Source organism: Malus sylvestris, chromosome 1, assembly GCF_916048215.2.
Source record: "Malus sylvestris chromosome 1, drMalSylv7.2, whole genome shotgun sequence".
In the NCBI taxonomy this organism is placed as follows: Eukaryota; Viridiplantae; Streptophyta; class Magnoliopsida; order Rosales; family Rosaceae; genus Malus; species Malus sylvestris.
In genome coordinates, this window is record NC_062260.1 from 26,781,148 (window position 1) to 26,801,775 (window position 20,628).

The following is a 20,628-nucleotide window of genomic DNA, read 5'->3' on the forward strand; positions in this document are numbered from 1 at the left end:
AAGCATATAGAAGAAAAGAAAGATGCGGTTTCAAGAATTTATAGAAATTAAAGAAACTTACTCAGAGCTGGAGAACTCATAGAGCCTGTCCTTCTGGGAGAAGATGATGACTGCAACTTCAGCATCGCAAAGAACCGAAAGTTCATAAGCTTTCTTTAACAAGCCGTTTCGACGTTTGGAGAAGGTCACCTGCCGGCTTGTGGCATTCTCAATTCTTTTCATCTCAATCTTCCCTCTCACCATGTCTTGGCTTTGCCTAATTCATCATTCACCACCATCGTTAATTGTCACACCAAAGAAAAAAAACAAAAACAAAAAAAAAAAAAAAAAAAAAAGCAAAAAGCTTATAAAATTGGTAAAGGTAAGAAACATATATAGCTCAAATCGCTATATATAGAAGGGTTTTTCAGAAGCAGTATACTGAGACAAAGATTTACAAGCAGGAAGATTTGAAGAAGTACCCTAACACTAGAAAAAATGTTGGATTTGTGAAGAACGTCCGGTGACCCTGGAGATAGTGAACTTTGAAAACCCCAAAGAAGTTCTAATAAAAAGCAAATTATAGATGAACCCCAAAAGCATATATACAAAAAAAATTCCCAAAAACATGGTAAATTGAGTTTCTAAAAATAGAACCCAGAGACCCCATAAGGGTTAATTACCAAAAGGACACAGAAAGCACCCCCAAAAAAGCGACAAGGACACAACGGTATTGGATTTGAAGGATACAGTTATGGAAAACTGATCAGAAACCCTAAAAATAATATTCACAGTGCAGGAAACGCAAAGAAGGAATTTTTTATCTGATTGTGTCCAATCTCTTTCTTCTCTTTATTCTCAGGCCACACAACCATTTTCCTTCCATATTGATCGAGAGCTCCTTCTATTATTCCCCTTGTCCTTCTGCCCAAACTTCCTACCCACAAAAAATAAAAAGTAAAAAGTATAATATTAATTAGGGGTATGCGGATAGAACATACATTTTTATTTCTCTCACACCTTTTATTAATTTCTATCATTTGATCTTTTTTAATTCATCCAATCCAATGATCGAAAATTAAAAAGATGTGAGAGAAGTAAAAAATGGTGTGTGGATACCACATCCCTATTAATTATAGAGTTCTCAGCTATAGCAAATAAAAAATGAAATAATTGATATAAGTGTAGCCAAGTTACCATAATAGTGTACTTTCGCCTACACTTAAATTTGATTTTTTATACTCGTAGTAAAACATAAAAGAGTAATTAAATGATTCTTCACCTCATTTTTTCTCTTATTTCACAAAATTAAGAGTACTGTCAATTTGGATCTCATAAAATTTTAATGAATTTTTTTTAAGTGACTGATTTTAAAAGGTTTGAATGCTCTACAACTCTACATGAATTTTGGTAAATTATGTGGATTTGTACAAACTTCTTTTATAATTTTTTTAGAATTTATTAACTTCTGCAACATAAAATAATTTTTTTTCCTGTTACACAATTTGAAAGGAACATAAACCTTTATAAATTGATATAGAAATACAAATGAATCAAATATGTCTTTTCATTTCCATTTGAATTGTGACTTTTTAAAAATAAAATTATCATTCTCGCAATAAGAAATAAAAGGGTAATTAAATGAATTAAATGATTCCCTAACCTCATTTCTTCTTCTCAAAGAAAGAGAAGAGGGAGTGGAATCTTTATAGGTTCTTTTAATATGTTGAGGTAATCATCGTACAATTACTTGCGGATGAGCCAATAGAAACAGGCCACCGCATTGTCCGATGTCTGCAGACCGTCGTCATTTTTTCCAAGATACGACCGTGTCACGTGCCAGCCTTGAGTGCCGAGTCCAAACTTGTTTTCCCTACATTTATGAGAGATTTTTCATCTGACCGTCACACAAACAGGTACACCACGTGTCTTTATGTAAATTGTTAGATATGTGTGTTAAAAGATTAATAGCTTAAAAATTAAAATTTTCCACCACTTACATAAAAACATATGGTGTATCATCCGTGTTCCCGTTACAACTAAAAATTTTCCTACATGGGGGCGTTTGTTTGCCCTCACTAAGTGGGACTGGACTAGATTGGACTAGCTGTTAGTCCAATACCGTGTTTGTTCCATGCTGGGACTAACATTAATGAGACTAAAGAGGACTAGCATGGACAAAACCCCTCACTAAGAGGTCTTAGCGAAACCCCCCAATAACCATGGGACTAGCTAAAACTATCATTTCTCGTCCTTGTCATGCTCAACAACCACTCCCGATAGACTCCTCGTCATCTCCGGTCACCTAGATCATAATAAAATATTAATAATTTATATATTAAATAATATAATATTAGAATTTTTTATTATCCAGCTTCTTAGTTCAACACTGCACCAAACGTTTCACTAAGTTAGTCCAATTTAGTTTAGTCTAAGTCAATCCAGCTTAATCCTTGAAGTTAGTCCAGTTCGAGATAGTCTGGCACAACAAACGCCCCCTTAAGGTTTTAGGAGCGAGCCGGGGACGTACAGGTGAGGTCCTAAGGTACCGTTTGGTACGTGGGACGGGACGGGACGGAACGGGACGAGCCGTTCCGTCCCACGTTTGGTGCGCCTAAAAACTGTGGAACGGGTTGTCCCATGGGACGAAATTTGGCTGATTTTTCGTTCCACCTCTTCCCCCTGGAACGACCCGTTCCACATCCGTGGAACATAAATTTATAACATTTTATGACAAAATTTCTCCTTTTCTTTTTCAATATTTACATCATCTGTTCCGTCCCGTCCCGTCCCGTTCTGTTCCGTCCCATTTGCGTACCATAAGGGAACCATTGGCCGGAACCATTGGCTCGTCTGTGTAGCATGGTCAATCAGGTCTCTAGATTATAAAATAAAAATAAAATAGGATACTTGAGAGTGAACTGCATTTTACATGGGTTTATTTAAACACACCTAACAGACTTTATGGCAAATGGACTTCAAACTTATTTGCGATAAAATGCATTCTACATTGGTTTATTTTAAGGAGTTTTAACGAAAAAATTTCAATACTGTTTATTTTATTGAAAAATTATATTTTTACATTAAAAAATCAATCATTGTACTATTCATTTTACTTTTTATTTTATCCTTATCGTTAAAACTCAAAGTTTTCAAGCTATCTTTATTAGCTTTTCTTTTATTTTAAGTATAAAAACATCTAATAGACTTTATGGAAAATAGATTTCAAACTTATTTGCAATAAAATCTATTAGGTGTTTCTATATATAAAAAAAAGTTTGTGACGTCATTTTATAATTTTCTATCTTTTATAATTTATTCAATGCAAATATTTAAAAATTACTTCTCATAGTGAATTCGGACGATGAAAAATTCATCATAGATTCTGCATATAACCAAAAAAAAAAAAAAAGATGAATTTGGAGCACTTTAATTCGTAGTTATATATTCAAAGGGCATATGGAAAGGCGGCTTTCTTTGCTATATTGGTGGAAAATGAAAGAATAAAGAGGAAGAAAAATAGTCCTTAATATCTTGATGAAATGATTTAGTATTGTCGCCTGATGTTACAGTTTGATTGTGAATGTAATATTCGACAACGCTATAGGCGATGAGTTTTATTGCTGATCCATTGCCCAACCCGAGTCTCTCTAACAAGCTCAATATTTTTATAAGCAATTATCATTATCTAATATTTATGAAGTTCCTAAACCTCTTGACATTATTTTGTAGTTTCTCTTTGTACCTTTTTTTAACAAAAAAAAAAGAAAAAAACTGTGTACAGTATCAGGTACTGGTAGATACCTACAATTTGCATCAAGATTTCAATCAAGTCCCTTCAATTGATGGCAACGGCGCAAGTAATAATATAAAATGTAGAATTTGCAACCATTGTACTTGTGCAGGTTAATTAACCAGCTTATTCTCTAGTTAATAAATGGGGAAGGAGATATTACGAAAAGAACAAGACTTGAAAAGTGTTTGTAGCTTAATAAGCATTCATTTGAAAGTATTTTCAAAATAACTAAAAACATTTGTGGTAAAAATATTTTTTATACTAATTCTTAGTAAAAAATTCAAGTGGATTTTATGAAAACACTTTAAGTATTTTTTGCAAGAAGCACAAATTTAGTGCTTCTAAAGCACTTAAAGTACGTTTGGAACCCAAAATCAATTTTACCAAAATTATTTTCAATCATTTTAAAAATACTTCAACACGAGCTCTTAGTTAGCAATCACCCTTATATTTGAGGTCTCATATTTTGTGATTGAATACCTCATCCTCAAAATTGCATGTATAAAAAAGAGATATAAAAAAAAAAACATTAGTTAGGTCCATATAATCGTCATTAAAAATTTTCACTTTTTACAAGGGTATTTTTCTTTCTAATTATAAAACGTTTGGAGCACACAATTAAATTTTAAAGTGTCGATAACAATTTCTTATATATAATATGTTAGAGAAAATTGTAGTAATAGTTCTTTAATTTTAACCCAATTGGAGCAATAGTACCTCAATTAAAAATCCATGGTCATTGGTTCCTTAACTCATCAAAACATGTAGCTATGATCCTTTTCGTTAATTCAGTCAAAATGAGTCAGGTTGGAATGACAATTGCTATAATTAGGTTAAAGTTGAGAAACCATTGCTCTAATTGAGTTAAAGTTTATGGATCATTTCTCCAATTAGGTTAAAGTTGAATGACCATTATTGCAATTTTTCTCATTTGATTTTTCATATTAACCTCATGATTAAACTTCATATGCATGATATATGACTCATTTTGACGAAAGTTCTAAAAAAATTGAAAAAAAAACTATAACTTTACGTTTTGATTAGTTAAGAAACCAATAGTCGTGAATTTTTAATTGATGAACCTTTAATCTAATCGAGTTAAAATTGAAAGATTGTTTCTACAATTTTCTCATCACGTTATAATAGAATAGGTAAATTCCTTAACAATAAAAATTCCCATTTAAAAAAAAATAAAAATAAAAAATCCCATTTCAAAAGAGTACATGATGGCTCAGCCCATAACTAGAAAGGAATCGGTAGGCCAAGACTTGAGAAAATGGGCTATGAAACCCAAAAAACGGAGGAAGCGAGAAAGCGAAAGAAAGGCATCGAATGGCTGAAACAAGAACAACAAACAAGCGGAAAATGGCAGACCGGAGAGGAGAAGCAGATTCCGAGAAAACATCCAATTGGCCGTCCATTAAACCAAAGAAAAATCTTCAGCTAACTCCTCCCAAAGATACCAATCTTTTTACTGTAAGAATCCCATTCCATTTTTATTTCAAAAATCTTGCATCTTTTTTTTGAAAAATTCAAATTTTTTTGACATATGGGTTCTTATCAGATGCATGAACAGTATTTTGGGTTTAATTTATTATTTGAGTAAATATTAAAATCGGGATCAAAATTTGATCTTGGTGAAGATTATGGTGTAATGGTGGTCTGTTAATAGTTAATTGAGTGAGTTAAGGTATTTTCAGGTGCAGAATTTCCTGACTTCTGCAGAATCAAATGCTTTCGTTAAAGCTGCAGAGTCTATGAGGTTTGTTCACCAGGGGAGTCTTGGCCCGACGAAAGGCGAAGCGTACAGAGACAATGATAGAATATCTGTGAATGATCCTGTTCTTGCAGATACAATATGGGAGTCTGGTCTTAACAAATTGTTTTCTGACATTAAAATTCGAGGGAGGACCGCTGTTGGATTAAACCGAATATCAGATTCTATAGGTTGGTGAAGTTCATTTTGTTAATGTTGTTTAACAAGTAAGTTTTGGAAGTTACAGAGTAGATTGTTTGACATACCTGTGGTCCGAAGAGCGAATATAATTGCTGTAAGAGACCACCGTGGGTGAGCAGCCTTCACGGTGCATGGCTGCTGCTCCGGTTACCTGTGGGCAAGACATTGAGATTCCAGAGTCCGCAGCATGGTATTTGACAGTCCTTGTGTCCTTGGTGTAAACCGAAGATCTTGGAACGGCTGAGCAGGGCCGAAAGGATGTTAACAATCGGCACAATGAGATCAAGCTGTTAATTTTATTCCACAGCTCAAAATTGTGAGAGTAGATACTGTGAGAATTCCTTCTGGACTGATGAGTGTTGTTGAAAGGGAAGAGAGAAGGCAGGATCGTCAACAGATCGAAAAGGCATTACGACACTGACTCCGTCTTTCGTGACAATGCCAACCCGCCGTTTGATCGGAAAATAAATTGACTTAACAATACGAAAAAACTTAACAATACGAAAAAACGGATATGATTAAACACGGCTGTGCTAGGGAAGAAAAAAAGTGTTGACTTGTTAACCTGTGTGCAGAAACCAACTGTATAAGGAAAATAAATTTTATTCTCAACATGATCAAATTTACATCGGAGATTTAAATCGGGAACAAATTGTAAGCAATAAAAATAAAAATTCTCACGCGATTAGATGATTCTGATCAATTCACCACATGGCAATTCAGTCTCACTTCACCACCATCCTCAATCACCCCAACATTTCCAAGATTTACCATTGAAGCTGCAAACTCCTCGAAGAACACACTTTGATCCTTGGCAAACGACTCAACAATCCATCCAGTCCTGTAATCGCTAAACAACGCTTGATCCGATCCAAACACGCCCTTACCTGCCACCAATTGCTTGTAGTAATTGTTATCAAAAGTTGAGGAAGTTGAGTCCAACAACTCTCCGGCAGTGATATCCCTGTTTGGCTTAGAGCATTTGGTTCTTAGCTTCTGAGCAAATTCTTTGTTCATGGTTGGGTCCACGTCGTGCACTGAACTAAAATTCCGAAGCCGGGATTCAAATGAAGAACAATGTGAGAACCCTAGAGTGTGGCCGCCAGATAGAGCAACCAAATCTTTAACACCTAAACCTCTCTTAGCAAAGCTTTGAATCAATTGGGACACGTTGAAAGTTGGAGCTGGTAAGTTGATGGTCTCATTAGCTCTCGACACCCTTCCGTCTTTCCTCCCCTTTAGCAAATTCCAAAACGGACCTCCGGACTGACAAAAATGAGCGTACGTACATCAGTTTCTTATACATTAAGCATTTGTATGGCAACGTGTGAACTTAAGTGCATACATACCATGATCACTACATCTCTTGCAGCAATGCCGACGATATCAGCACAAGAAACAGTGTGTGGACATGCGGCTTCTAGCTTGACTTTGGCATCGTCAATCACGTAGAATGATCGGACTGAGATATTGGGAGGGTCGTCTTTCTCTGCTTGGTTTCCTGCGGTGGAGTCTAGCAGCAACGATGCATCGCATCCGTAACCAATAAGAAGCATAAATTAATTCTACAAAAAATTTATACGATATATAGACAAGCTTCTTAGCAGGGATCCCGCTCTACTGTTCATGGAGGAGAATAACATAGTGCATTAATTAATATTGTATGTATAGTGACCAAGTAATGACCACATAGCTCTACAGGATCAGGGATGTTATGTAGGCAATATAGGGGATAGTTTAAGAGAGAGAGAGAGAGAGAGGGACTGTACCCTTATGAAACAATCATGGAAGAACATCCTTAAGATACGAGCTGGGACTTTAGGGTCATGCATGGAAGCATTATACACCGCTTGTAATATAATTTTCTCAGCTTGTGGACACGTTTGATCATAGTACTGAGAACTGAGCGCTGCTTTTGACTGTGAAAACCTAGTTGAAAGCAGTAACAGTAATGCATGGAGGAAGAAGAAGAAGATTGTTTTTGGTGCAAACACAGCCATTTTCTCTGGGACAAATGAGGTAGGAATTAGGGTTTAGATATTTTGAAGGTGCTGATATAAATTTTATATATAGGATCATTATATATATACATTTTCCGCATTTCATGTATATATGTTATATGAATGTTGATCGTACTTTTAAGTTACTCAAAAGAGAAACAGCCTGCATTGTAATATAGCTAGCGAACGTGAAGTACTAAAACTTTGACCCTGCTTTTGGTCATGTACTATTGTACTGTGCCTTGAAACCAAGCATATCCACCTAAGCTGTTGTTCTTGGTCCTTCGAGGACCAACGTTTTGTTGAATGGATTAAACTTAAAGATTATTCTAAAAGAAGCAAAAGTCATATTTGAATATTGTTGAAGTATGATCAGGTTATTGTTGGCTTATATCTATCAGGTTGGTTGTGCTTGCGGTTGGTGAGAAAGTGGGAATAATGTACAACAATTTCGTAGTACTACTGCAAATAAGATATAAAAGAGGGTGAAGTTACTTCAAATTTATTTGTTCATGTCGAACAAAAATTCATAGTTGTAGCCATCCAGCTATCCAGACAAGCTGGATGGCTGCTCATTTGAACCACTAGCCTTAGGTCATCTCCAACCGAAGGCTGGTCAGAGGGTTTGTTTTAATCCTTTGGCTCTTCAAGAAATTAATATTTAAATGAACAGTAAATGGCCGTATTTGTCTCCATCTCCAACCAAGGACCAAAGGGCCATAGGGCTCGTTTTAGCCCTGTCACAAAAAACCGTCTCCAACCGAAGGCCAAACATAATTTATTATTTAAATTTAATGTTGTTTCATGTTAATTTAATATTGTATAATGGCTTAGGAAGTTAAAGGAAAAAAATAGAATTTAAAAAAAATATGAAACAAATTTTGTAAAATAGAAGTTATAGGAAAAAAAATAGAATTAAAAAAAATATATGAAACAAATTTTGTAAAATAGAAGTTATAGGAAGTTATAGAAATAAAAACATAGAATTTAAAAAAAAAGAAGTTATAGGAAAAAAAATTGTAAATAAAAAAAATAAAGGCTAGCTGACGTCAGCTAGCCATTGCATTTGAAAATTTGGCCTAGCATTCCTGTCAGTTATATTTGACAGGAATGCTCACATTTCTGACCAGCTCGAGGCTGGCTGGCTGGTTAGATTGGGCCAGTCCTTTGGCCGTTTCAGATTCCATATCAATATCTTGTGTTGACTTCTTTATAAAGAGATAAAGATAACTTGGAAAGTGAGAGGGGAGAGAAAAGGAGGGGAATGAATTTGGAGATGAGAGAATCCTACTCCGAACAAATTCAAAAAAACTTGCCAGCAATTAAAATCTTATGGTACTTAACATACAGACACAATTGCGTGTGTACATACAGACACAATTACGTGTGTACGGTAATGATTTTCACATAGCTAGAAGATAACTATAAAGCAAAGTTGGGGTTTTCATGGTAGTTTAGATAAGTTAGATTCCTATAGTTCGAACTATGTAACATTATTTTTGGATTGATGTGAGTTTGATAAATGTGAGTCCCATCTATTAATTGTGAAACTCAAATACGTTTTCTTTTTCTTCACTTCATTATTGATTGTTCTCCTTTCTCCCTATCAAAATGGTTGGCCCACTATTATATGAATCAAACTCATGACAGCTATACATGACACTTAACAATTGGACTCACTGTTGTTAGACCAAAAATTTCCGACTTACAATGCTTGTTTGATTTTTATTTATTAGAATGAAACTCAAATTTGCTGGTTCACTGTAGAAGTGTGGAGTTCCTAACAATTAGTTCTTGTTTATCTTCTATATATTGTTAAGAAAGGTGCTTAGCAAAACCAAGTAGGACGAACAAGAACCATCCCAGCAAGTGATCTCAAAAACACTTCCCAGGAAAGTTAACTTATTAGGCTAGTAGATCCCTCAAAGGCTTGGTGCTTCTCTCCTCTCATAAACCACAATAATCCTGAGAACCATAAAGCACCCAGAAATGCCTCCTAGGCTCCTACTCAAGTTATGTAGGGCAAAAACGAGTTCGCCATTTGAGCATGCAACTAAGCAAGGAGTGGTGCTTATTACTCACCATGTACCTCTAGCACACCAGTAAAAACGAATTTTCAATCTCAGCTCATATGAAGAAAATCTATCAAAAACTTCCCAATTAATTTTTCGCGTGCACACCACACACATATACATATGTATGTATATCCCAAAAAGCAACAACTATACCTCCAGAAGGCATGCAATTTATCCAATTTCTCAACCCTTTACTTCCCTGGTGGAAGGCGTCGTTGCATACTCCCACCAAGCCACCGGAAGCAACTAAATTACTTGCAATTTGTTCAACAGGCCTAAATTTAACAGATTAATTTAAATTTAGTAATGAAAAAGAAATAGATCTTGTTCATATATACTCAACCAGTTCACTTCAAAAGAAAGGATTGAGTAAAATGCTATAGTTCTTGTTCTTTATTAAGTCATGTATAAATTGATCTTCTTTCCACCAAGATTTGATGTAAATTACTACCTTCTTCTCTATAAATTAAAGGATGCTAAAACAAATCAGCTAAAAGAGGTCATAGCCTTAAAGAGAAGGCTAAAAGTTTTTTTTTTCTTCCCTAATATAGTTATACCAGTAAGACTACGCTAAATGCAAGTCTATACTTTGGACAACATGCACTTGCATACTATCTTCCATCATTTTGAAGATTATGGCCAAAGACTAAATTCATGACATCAAGATTTTTTAAGTTTCATAACAAAATCTGAAATCTAAAAGATTGGATTTTCAAAATCCAAGATGGAGCTTCTAACCTGCACATGTTGTTCCACTTCAACCTTGTTGGTTTGCTCATGATCTTTTGCATATTTACGGTATCGTGTTAGAGTCTCTCGCATGCTGAAGCATCCAGAAAAATAAAGTCCAAAATATCAGATAATGATGAAATCATTGTACTCCATTCATCCTAGTATCTCTTAACAATATGATATAGATGACATTTTGCAATGATTCAAGTTTTCTGAAATCTCATTCAATTTAGTGGACAAAATCTACATAAATTGTTGCAAAGGACAGAATGCTCCATAGTTAACAAAAAAGCCAGCTAGCATTTAGACCTACACACCTGTAAATTGTAAAACGAGTAGGCTAATATCAATGAAATTGTGTTGATCATATAACTGCAATAATTCACAAATTATAATTCAGGTACAACTCCATTGTATGTGGATGAGTTTTTAATGTTTGAATTCATTTCAGGTCAGTTTAATACAGCTTGGTTGCTCCCGTTTCAAACTCAAACCGGCTGCTGAGATGTCCCGTTCACGTTAAATATATGCTAATCGCAAGGAAATAGCTACGATGGATGATAACTAGAGCTGGTGAGTTGAAATAAAATTGGTCAGTGGGGTATAGGATACGTCTAGTGAACTTCATCTAAGTCAAAAAAAGTAAAACAAGAGTACAAAATTATTTTGTAAAAGTTAAAACTTTGAGTACAGAAATCTGGCTGGAATGTAGTTGAACAAATACATATTGTACTAAATATATATCTGAATTGATATGATTATAATTATAAGGGTAAACATCATGTGTAAGATGTATGGTACAAATTAAACATAAATATATATAGGTTTTCAAGTATTGATTGTGATTATACGGATAGAAAGCTACAAATCTGTATTATATGTTTACATCATACTACACCCTAGCATCAAGCTAGTACAAGTACCCCTTACCTTCTTGTTTCATCTAATGAAATTAAGCATATAGAAGAAAAGAAAGATGCGGTTTCAAGAATTTATAGAAATTAAAGAAACTTACTCAGAGCTGGAGAACTCATAGAGCCTGTCCTTCTGGGAGAAGATGATGACTGCAACTTCAGCATCGCAAAGAACAGAAAATTCATAAGCTTTCTTTAACAAGCCGTTTCGACGTTTGGAGAAGGTCACCTGCCGGCTTGTGGCATTCTCAATTCTTTTCATCTCAATCTTCCCTCTCACCATGTCTTGGCTTTGCCTAATTCATCATTCACCACCATCGTTAATTGCCACAAAAAAAAAAAATAAAAAAAAAAAAAAAGAAGCAAAAATCTTATAAAATTGGTAAAGGCAAGAAACATATATAGCTCAAATCGCTATATATAGAAGGGTTTTTCAGAAGCAGTATACTGAGACAAAGATTTACAAGCAGGAAGATTTGAAGAAGTACCCTAACACTAGAAAAAATGTTGGATTTGTGAAGAACGTCCGGTGACCCTGGAGATAGTCAACTTTGAAAACCCCAAAGAAGTTCTAATAAAAAGTAAATTATAGATGAACCCCAAAAGGATGTATACAAAAAAAATTCCCAAAAACATGATAAATTGAGTTTCTAAAAATAGAACCCAGAGACCCCATAAGGGTTAATTACCAAAAGGACACAGAAAGCACCCCCAAAAAAGCAACAAGCACACAACGGTATTGGATTTGAAGGATACAGTTATGGAAAATTGATCAGAAACCCTAAAAATAATATTCACAGTGCAGGAAACGCAAAGAAGGAATTTTTTATCTGATTGTGTCCAATCTCTTTCTCCTCTTTATTCTCAGGCCACACAACCATTTTCCTTCCATATCGATCGAGAGCTACTTCTATTATTCCCCTTGTCCTTCTGTCCAAACTTCCTACCCACAAAAAATAAAAAGTAAAAAGTATAATATTAATTATAGAGTTCTCAATTATAGCAAATAAAAAATGAAATAGTTGATATAAGTGTAACTAAGTTACTATAATAGTGTACTTTCATCTGTACTTAAATTTGAATTTTTATACTCGTAGTAAAACATAAAAGAGTAATTAAATGATTCTTCAGCTCATTGTTTCTCTTATTTCACAAAATTAAGAGTGCAGTCAATTTGGATCTCATAAAATTTTAAAGAATTTGTTTTTAGTGACTGGTTTTAAAAGGTTTGAATGCTCTACAACTCTACATGAATTTTGGTCAATTATGTGGATTTGTACAAACTTCTTTTATAATTTTTTTTAGAATTTATTAACTTCTGCAACATAAAATAATTTGTTTTCCTGTTACACAATTTGAAAGGAACATAAACCTTTATAAATTGATATAGAAATACAAATGAATCAAATATGTCTTTTCATTTCCATTTGAATTGTGACTTTTTAAAAATAAAATTCTCATTCTCGCAATAAGAAATAAAAGGGTAATTAAATGATTCCCTAACCTCATTTCTTCTTCTCAAAGAAAGAGAAGAGGGAGTGGAATCTTTATAGGTTCTTTTAATATGTTGAGGTAATCATCGTACAATTACTAGCGGATGAGCCAATAGAAACAGGCCACCGCATCGTCCGATGTCTGCAGACCGGCGTCATTTTTTCCAAGATACGACCGTGTCACGTGCCAGCCTTGAGTGCCGAGTCCAAACTTGTTTTCCTTACATTATATTTTTCAGTGTGACCGTTATACAATACGGTACACCACGTTTTTTTATATAAATAGTTAGATATGTATGTTAAAAGGTTAATAGCTTAAAAATTAAAATTTTTCACCACTTACATAAAAACACGTAGTATATCATCCGTATTTCCATCACAACTAAAATTTTTCCTACATTTAGGGTTTTAGGAGCGAGACGGGAACGTACAGGTGAGGTCCAGAGGGAACCATGTTAGAGTAAATATAGAAATATAGAGAATAATCCGAATGATGACTTTGAGGTACGACTTGAATCGTTTCCTTAAAGTGTTATTTGCCCCCACCCGAATGAGTTTGCTAAAGGGTTCTTAGCAAATCACTTACAAGATACAACAAAGTATGGAATATTCGATTAGCAAAACCGAATTGTATTCCCTTAGAAATAACTAGAAAAAAATTGTATGAATATGATGAGGAGAGAAAGGAGAGCAAATAAATTATGTAGACAACAAATTTCTGAAATTGTGTATGAAACATTATGCCACAATAGGTATTTATAGGCATTAAGGCACCCGTTCATCGAGTCCTTTCATTTTAATTGAAGATATACAACTCTTCTTAAAAGTATTGATCTAAAAGACATATCTTCTATTTAGAATTCTCAGAAAATAAATATTGACTAATTATATCTTTTAATTTTACTCATACAATTTGAGTAAGTATCATATATTTTAACCAAAAATTGTAACCATTCAACAAGATGTACAAAGGTTGAAATCCAACCTTTCCGCCTGTAGGCTTGCTGCGCATCGCAGCAGCCTTTCCCTATTATACATATAGATATGCTGCACAATGCAGCACCAAGTCTAATATATATATTGAAATCTTTAACAATTCTTCCCAATTTCAATAATATGATTAATAATATAATAACATTTCTCTCTTTATAATTAATCACAAGCATACCGATATAATCATGCATACAATAAAGGTGTCTTTCGAATTAAACCTTTAATTAGTGTAAGTAATTCAAAGTTATAACGAATACGATGGTGACCTAAGTTTAAACCACCTATTCTAATGTTAAAACCGGAATCACTACACACATGATTATATCTTATTTCCTTAAAGAAATTTCTGAACTAATTAAGCACTATTATGACATTGTGCTTCATCCTTGGTTCATAAACATTTGCAAGAGAAAACCCAACTCTTGGTAGAAGCGGCACCAGTTCTTATGTTCATATAGGTGAGGTTATTCCCATGTCTCTGCTACTATAGACATAACTACAAATAACCTCATTAAGAGATAAAACTCATCCTCCTAAACGTAGTAGTCTTGCACTGATCATCCTGGAATGAGCTATATATTAATTTTCAGTGCTTTCACAACCATTTAACAATAACTTGTTATTACCCATTAAACTTTTAAACTAATGATGTTCTAGACAAAGTTGGGTTACTATTATTGGTGGCTAATTTCAGTAAAGGGTTTTAGCCTCATTCCACTAGATGTACTAACTACCAAAGCTCTTGAAAGTGCTTTCGTTAACGGATCCACCAAGTTATTACTTGATTTAACATAAACAATATTAATAACTCCATCAATTATTAATTGTTTGACATATTCATGTCTCAAGCTAATATGTCTAGACTTTCCATTGTATACCTTATTGTATGCTCTAGACAAAGTAGCCTCACTATCACAGTATAAAGAAATAGATGGCATTGGTTGTGGCCACAACTCTATTTCCAATAACTAATTTCTAATCCATTCCGCTTCTTTACCTGCTGCCGCTAATGCTATAAATTCAGATTCCATAGTTGAATGTGCTATACATGTTTGCTTCTTCGAAGCCCAAGAAATTGCTCATCCGTCAATTGTAAAAATCCCTCCTGATGTGGACTTATTATCATTAGCACTTGTTATCATTCAAGTACTGCTGGAAACTCATAATAAGTTAAACTGATATTAATAGTTCTTTTAAGATAACAAAAAATTCTATTTATTGCTTTCCAATGAGCAGTACACGGATGAATAATGTATCTATAAAGTTTGCATACTGCAAATGCGATATTTGGCCTAGTACAATGCATGGCATATATTAAACTTCCGATTACACTAGCATACTCAAGCTGTGCAACAGACCTACCAGAATTATTAAGCAAAGTTTCACTAGGGTCATAAGGGGTAGTTGATTCTTTGATTTGTAGATGCTTAAACTTAAGAAGCAATTCTTCTATATAATGTGACTGACACAAATCGTAACCCCTACCATGCTTATTTACTTTAATTCCCAATATAGTATATACTTCATTCAAATCCTTCATCTTGAATTTTGAATTTAGATACTCTTTAGTTTCAAATACACCTTTGATGTTTGTACAAAAAATTAGCAAGTCGTCGACATATAAACATATAATAACACCATAATCATTTGTGAATTTAGAGTATATGTATTTATCAGCACTATTATGTCTAAATCCATATGATAAAATGACAAAATCAAACTTTTCATGTCATTATTTTGGTGCTTGCTTCAATCCATATAACGACTTTACTAATTTACAAACCTTCTTTTCATTCCCAAAAAGAACAAACCCTTCCGGTTGTTCCATATAGACTTTTTCATCTAAATCACCATTATAAAAATGCAGTTTTCACATCCATTTGATGCACATGCAAATTATATAAAGATGCCAATGCAAACACTATTCTAATTGATGTTAGCCTAGCTACTGGTGCATATGTATCGAAATAGTCTATTCATTTTTTCTGCTTAAAACCCTTGGCAACCAGTCTGGCTTTAAATGTCTGAATAAACCCGTCTGTATTGTATTTTCTTCTAAATACCCACTTACAACCTATTGCTTTTGATCCTTGGGGCAAGTCTACTAAAACCCATGTCTGATTAGATATTAATGATTCAAATTCATCATCTATAGCCTATTTCCAAAAAGCTGCATTTCTTGAAGTCATTACTTCGCTTAGACTTTTAGGATCATTCTCAACATTCAACAATATGGGTATTTTTTTAAGAATCTTTGTTCTATTTCTTTCAACTAAAAATACAATAGATTGAGATGAAATAAAATCAGGGCCTATAATCTTTTCTTTTCTTACTATTTGGCTTTTCCTTGGTTCATTAACAGTTTCAGACTGTTTTCTTTTCTCACATTGAGAATGACTACTAGCCGGATTAGAGAAAAGTGTTTGATCATTCTCTTTTCCAGACATTGAGTAGTCGTTATAGAATTTATTTTCTATAAATTCAACATCTCTAGACTCAACTATTGTATTTGAGTCTAAATCAAGCAACCTATATGTCTTTGAATTTTCTGCATATCCTACAAATATGCTTTTAATTCCTCTTGGACCCAACTTGGATCTTTTAGAATCGAGTGCCTTATAAAAAGCTACACAACCCCATACTCTCAAATATGACAAATTTGGTTTTCTTCATTTCCAAAATTCATATGGTGACACATGTGTCTTTGTAGTTGTAATTCTATTGTGTATATGACATACAGTAAACAATATTTCACCCCATAAATATTTTGGAGTATTAGCATTAATCATCATAGAATTAATCATTTCACTGAGTGTCCTAATTTTTCTTTCTCATTTCAGTGAGTGTCCTATTTTTTCTTTCTGCCAAACCATTTTGTTGTGGTGTATAAGGTGCAGTTCTTTGATGTATAATATCATGCTCTTCACAAAAAATATCAAATTCATTTGAAAAATATTCACCACCTCTATCACTACGAAAGCATTTAATTTTCCTTCATTTTTGGTTTTCAACTTCAGCTTTATAGTGCTTTAAACACTCAAAAGCTTCATCTTTATTAAACAATAAATAAACATAAGTGAACTTAGAACAATCATCTATAAATGTGATAAAATATCGTTTTCCTCCTCTTGTTAAAACACCATTGAATTCACATATGTCAGAATGTATTAAGTCTAATAAATTTATATTTCTTTCGGCAATTGGAAAAGGTTTCTTAGTCATTTTCGCTTAAATACATGTTTCACATTTATCATTATAATCATCATTGCAAGCAATTAAACCAAGTGTGCGCATGTATTTTAAAGATCTAAAATTTATATGTGCTAAACGTAAATGCTATAAATGAGAGAAAGATTCAACAATATAAGCAGAAGAATTCACTTTATTATTAATACTTAGTTTGAAAATCCCATCACAAGAATACTCATTCCCAACAAACATCCCATTTTTCGACATTATTAACTTGTCGGACTCTAGAACAGTCTTTATACCGTTCTTACATAATAAATTTGCAGACACAAGATTCTTTCTAATTTCTGGAACATGCAGTATATTAAGCAACGTCAATTTCTTCCTATAAGTAAATTGAAGTTCAACGGTTCATTTTCCTAAAACTTTGACAAAATTATGATTCTCCATTAAAACTTCTTGATTGTCCGTTGATGCTTCATATGTCTTGAATTGTGCCTTGTCATTGCACACATGTATAGTAGCCCCTGAGTCGAGCCACCAATCAGAAGATTTTATTGCTGCTACCATATTCAGTTCGGTAATCATACCAATATGCACCATTGATACCATTGCAACAATGTTATCAATTTCAGAGTTTTCCACCATATTTGCGCTATTGGACTTATTGGCATATTCCTCACTTGCTTTCCTGTGTCTACAATCACGAATGTAATGACTTTTCTTTCCACAATGGTAGCATACATCATTTGCATTCTTTTGATTGTTGTTGGAATTGGTCTTCTTAAACTTTCCTTTGTCAATTTTGACTTTGAAATTCATTTTATATTTGTTTCCTTCGACAATGTGAACTTTAGAGAAATCTTGATTTGTAAAATTCTTATCACGATTTCGAGTTTTCTCTTCAATTTGAATGCCCTTTTGCAAATTCTCCAAAGTAATATCTTCCACAATGTGTAGAAGTTTCTTTCTATAGTTATTCCATGTTTAGGATAATTTTGCCATAATAACCCCAACTATCATATGATCCGAAATAACTATTTTAAGTTCACGAAGCTTTGAGACCAAGACTAATAATTCATGAACTTGATCTAGGATGGGTTTGTTATCAAACATAGTGAATTCATAATATTTGAACATTAAAAATTTATCAATACTTTTTTTTTCCGTTGTGTACTTGTGTTCAAGTGCTTTCCAAATTTCCTTTGGAAATTGAATGTGTGCATACAAGTCATATAAACGATCAGATAATGTGCCCAAGATGTGTCCTCGACATACCAATTCATCTTCTTCATGCTTCTTTCTATCGGCAACTATATTGTTCGAGTCTTTGTCACTTGGTTCACAAATAGGCTCCAATTTCGGGTCCAACACATATATGACATTTAGAACAGTAAGCATGAAACGCATCTTGTCCTTCCATCGGGTGAAATTTGATCTATCAAATTTGTCAAACTTGTAGACATCTTGATTGATAATCTTCAAAGCTATGTTATCAGATTTGTTATCCATGACGAAAATAACACTTTAAGATTGGTAGAGTAAATATAGAAATATAGAGAATAATCCGAATGATGACTTTGGGGTACGACTTGAATCGTTTCCTTAAAGTGTTATTTGCCTCCACTCGAATGAGTTTGCTAAAGGGTTCTTGGCAAATCACTTACAGGATACAACAAAGTATGGAATATTCGATTAGCAAAACCGAATTGTATTCCCTTATAAATAACTAGAAAAAAATTGTATGAATATGATGAGGAGAGAAAGGAGAGCAAAGAAATTATGTAGACAACAAATTTCTGAAATTGTGTATGAAAATTATGCCACAATAGGTATTTATAGGCATTAAGACACCTGTTCATCAAGTCCTTTCATTTTAATTGAAGATATACAACTCTTCTTAAAAGTGTTGATCTAAAAGACATGTATTCTATTTAAAATTTTCAGAAAATAAATATTGACCAATTATATCTTTTAATTTTACTCATACAATTTGAGTAAGCATCATATCTTTTAACCAAAAATTGTAACCATTCAACAAGATGTACAAAGGTTGAAATCCAACATTTCTGCCTTTAGGCTTGCTGTGCATCGCAGCAGCCTTTCCCTATTATACATACAGACATGCTGCACAATGCAGCACCAAGTCTAATATATATATATATATATATATATATTTTTTTTTTTTTATTATTGAAATCTTTAACAAACCATTGGCTCGTCTGTGTAGCATGGTCAATCAGGTCTCTAGATTATAAAATAAAAATAAAATAGGATACTTGAGAGTGAACTGCATTTTACATAGGTTTATTTTAACTATAAAAACACCTAATAGACTTTATGGCAAATAGACTTCAAACTTATTTGCGATAAAATGCATTTTACGTAGGTTTATTTTAAAGAATTTTAACGAAAAACTTTCGGTACTGTTTATTTTAAGGAAAAATCATATTTTTACACTAAAAAGTCAATTCTTGTACTATTCATTTTACCTTTTATTTTGTCCTTATCGTTAAAACTCAAAGTTTTCAAGCTATATTTATTAGTTTTCCTTTTATTTTAACTATAAAAACAACTAATAGACTTTATGGAAAATAGATTTCAAACTTATTTGCAATAAAATCTATTAGGTGTTTCTATATATAAAAAAAAAAGTTTGTGATGTCATTTTTATTAATTTTCTATCTTTCATAATTTATTCAATGCAAATATTTAAAAATCACTTCTCATAGTGAATTCGGACGATGAAAAATTCATCATCGATTCTCCATACAACAAAAAAAAAAAAAAAAAAAAGATGAATTTTACATATTTAAGATGAAGAGCACTTTAATTCGTAGTTATATATTCAAAAGGCATATGGAAAGGCGGTTTTCTTTGCTATATTGGTGGAAAAGTAAAGAATAAAGAAGAAGAAAAATAGTCCACAATATCTTGATGAAGTGTTTTAGTATTGTCGCCTGATGTTACAGTTTGATTGTGAATGTAATATTCAACAAAGCTATAGGAGATGAGTTTTATTGCTGATACATTGCCCAACCTGAGTCTCTCTAACAAGCTCAATATTTTTATAAGCAATTATCATTATCTAATATTTATGAAGTCCCTAAACCTCTTGACATTATTTTGTAGTTTCTCTTTGCACCTTTGTTTAACAAAAAAAATAAACTGTGTACACTATCAGTTGGATATTCGGGAGTCAAAAACTCGTTAATTTTATAAAAGCATTTTGAATTATTTGATTTATTAGATCTTGAATTTTAATGAATTATGTGATTTATTAGTTTCACCTCATTCTGTCGCATCTCCTCAGAGAAACTCTGCTCCACCTGTAAGCTTAGCGGAGAAATGACAGAACCTCTAGTTTCGGGCATAAATCCTAACAAACTTAGACCACAGGGGTTTAAATCCGAATTTTTTTTACCACATGGAATATCTTCCGAATACCTTATGACCACAGAGACCATTTATCCGATTTTACCAACCTAAACCTAATGAAG

The 20,628-nt window shown here is 33.2% G+C and overlaps 1 protein-coding gene across 20 annotated transcripts in view; it reads right to left on the minus strand.

The window, feature by feature from the left end:
* Positions 1 to 12,398, minus strand: part of LOC126625063 (peroxidase 66-like) — a 28,850-nt gene extending 16,452 nt beyond the window's left edge. For 2 of the 20 annotated variants that reach the window (XM_050294565.1, XM_050294167.1), the window contains exons 1-3: positions 11,942 to 12,395; positions 11,555 to 11,749; positions 10,546 to 10,630 (exon numbers count right to left, since the gene is read on the minus strand). In XM_050294565.1, the coding sequence (XP_050150522.1) occupies positions 10,546 to 10,630; positions 11,555 to 11,736 (267 nt within the window). In that variant the 5' untranslated portion in view covers positions 11,737 to 11,749; positions 11,942 to 12,395. The other 18 variants (XR_007624570.1, XR_007624576.1, XM_050295062.1 and 15 more) reach the window with 18 other exon arrangements.
* Positions 12,399 to 20,628: the final 8,230 nt, after the last annotated feature.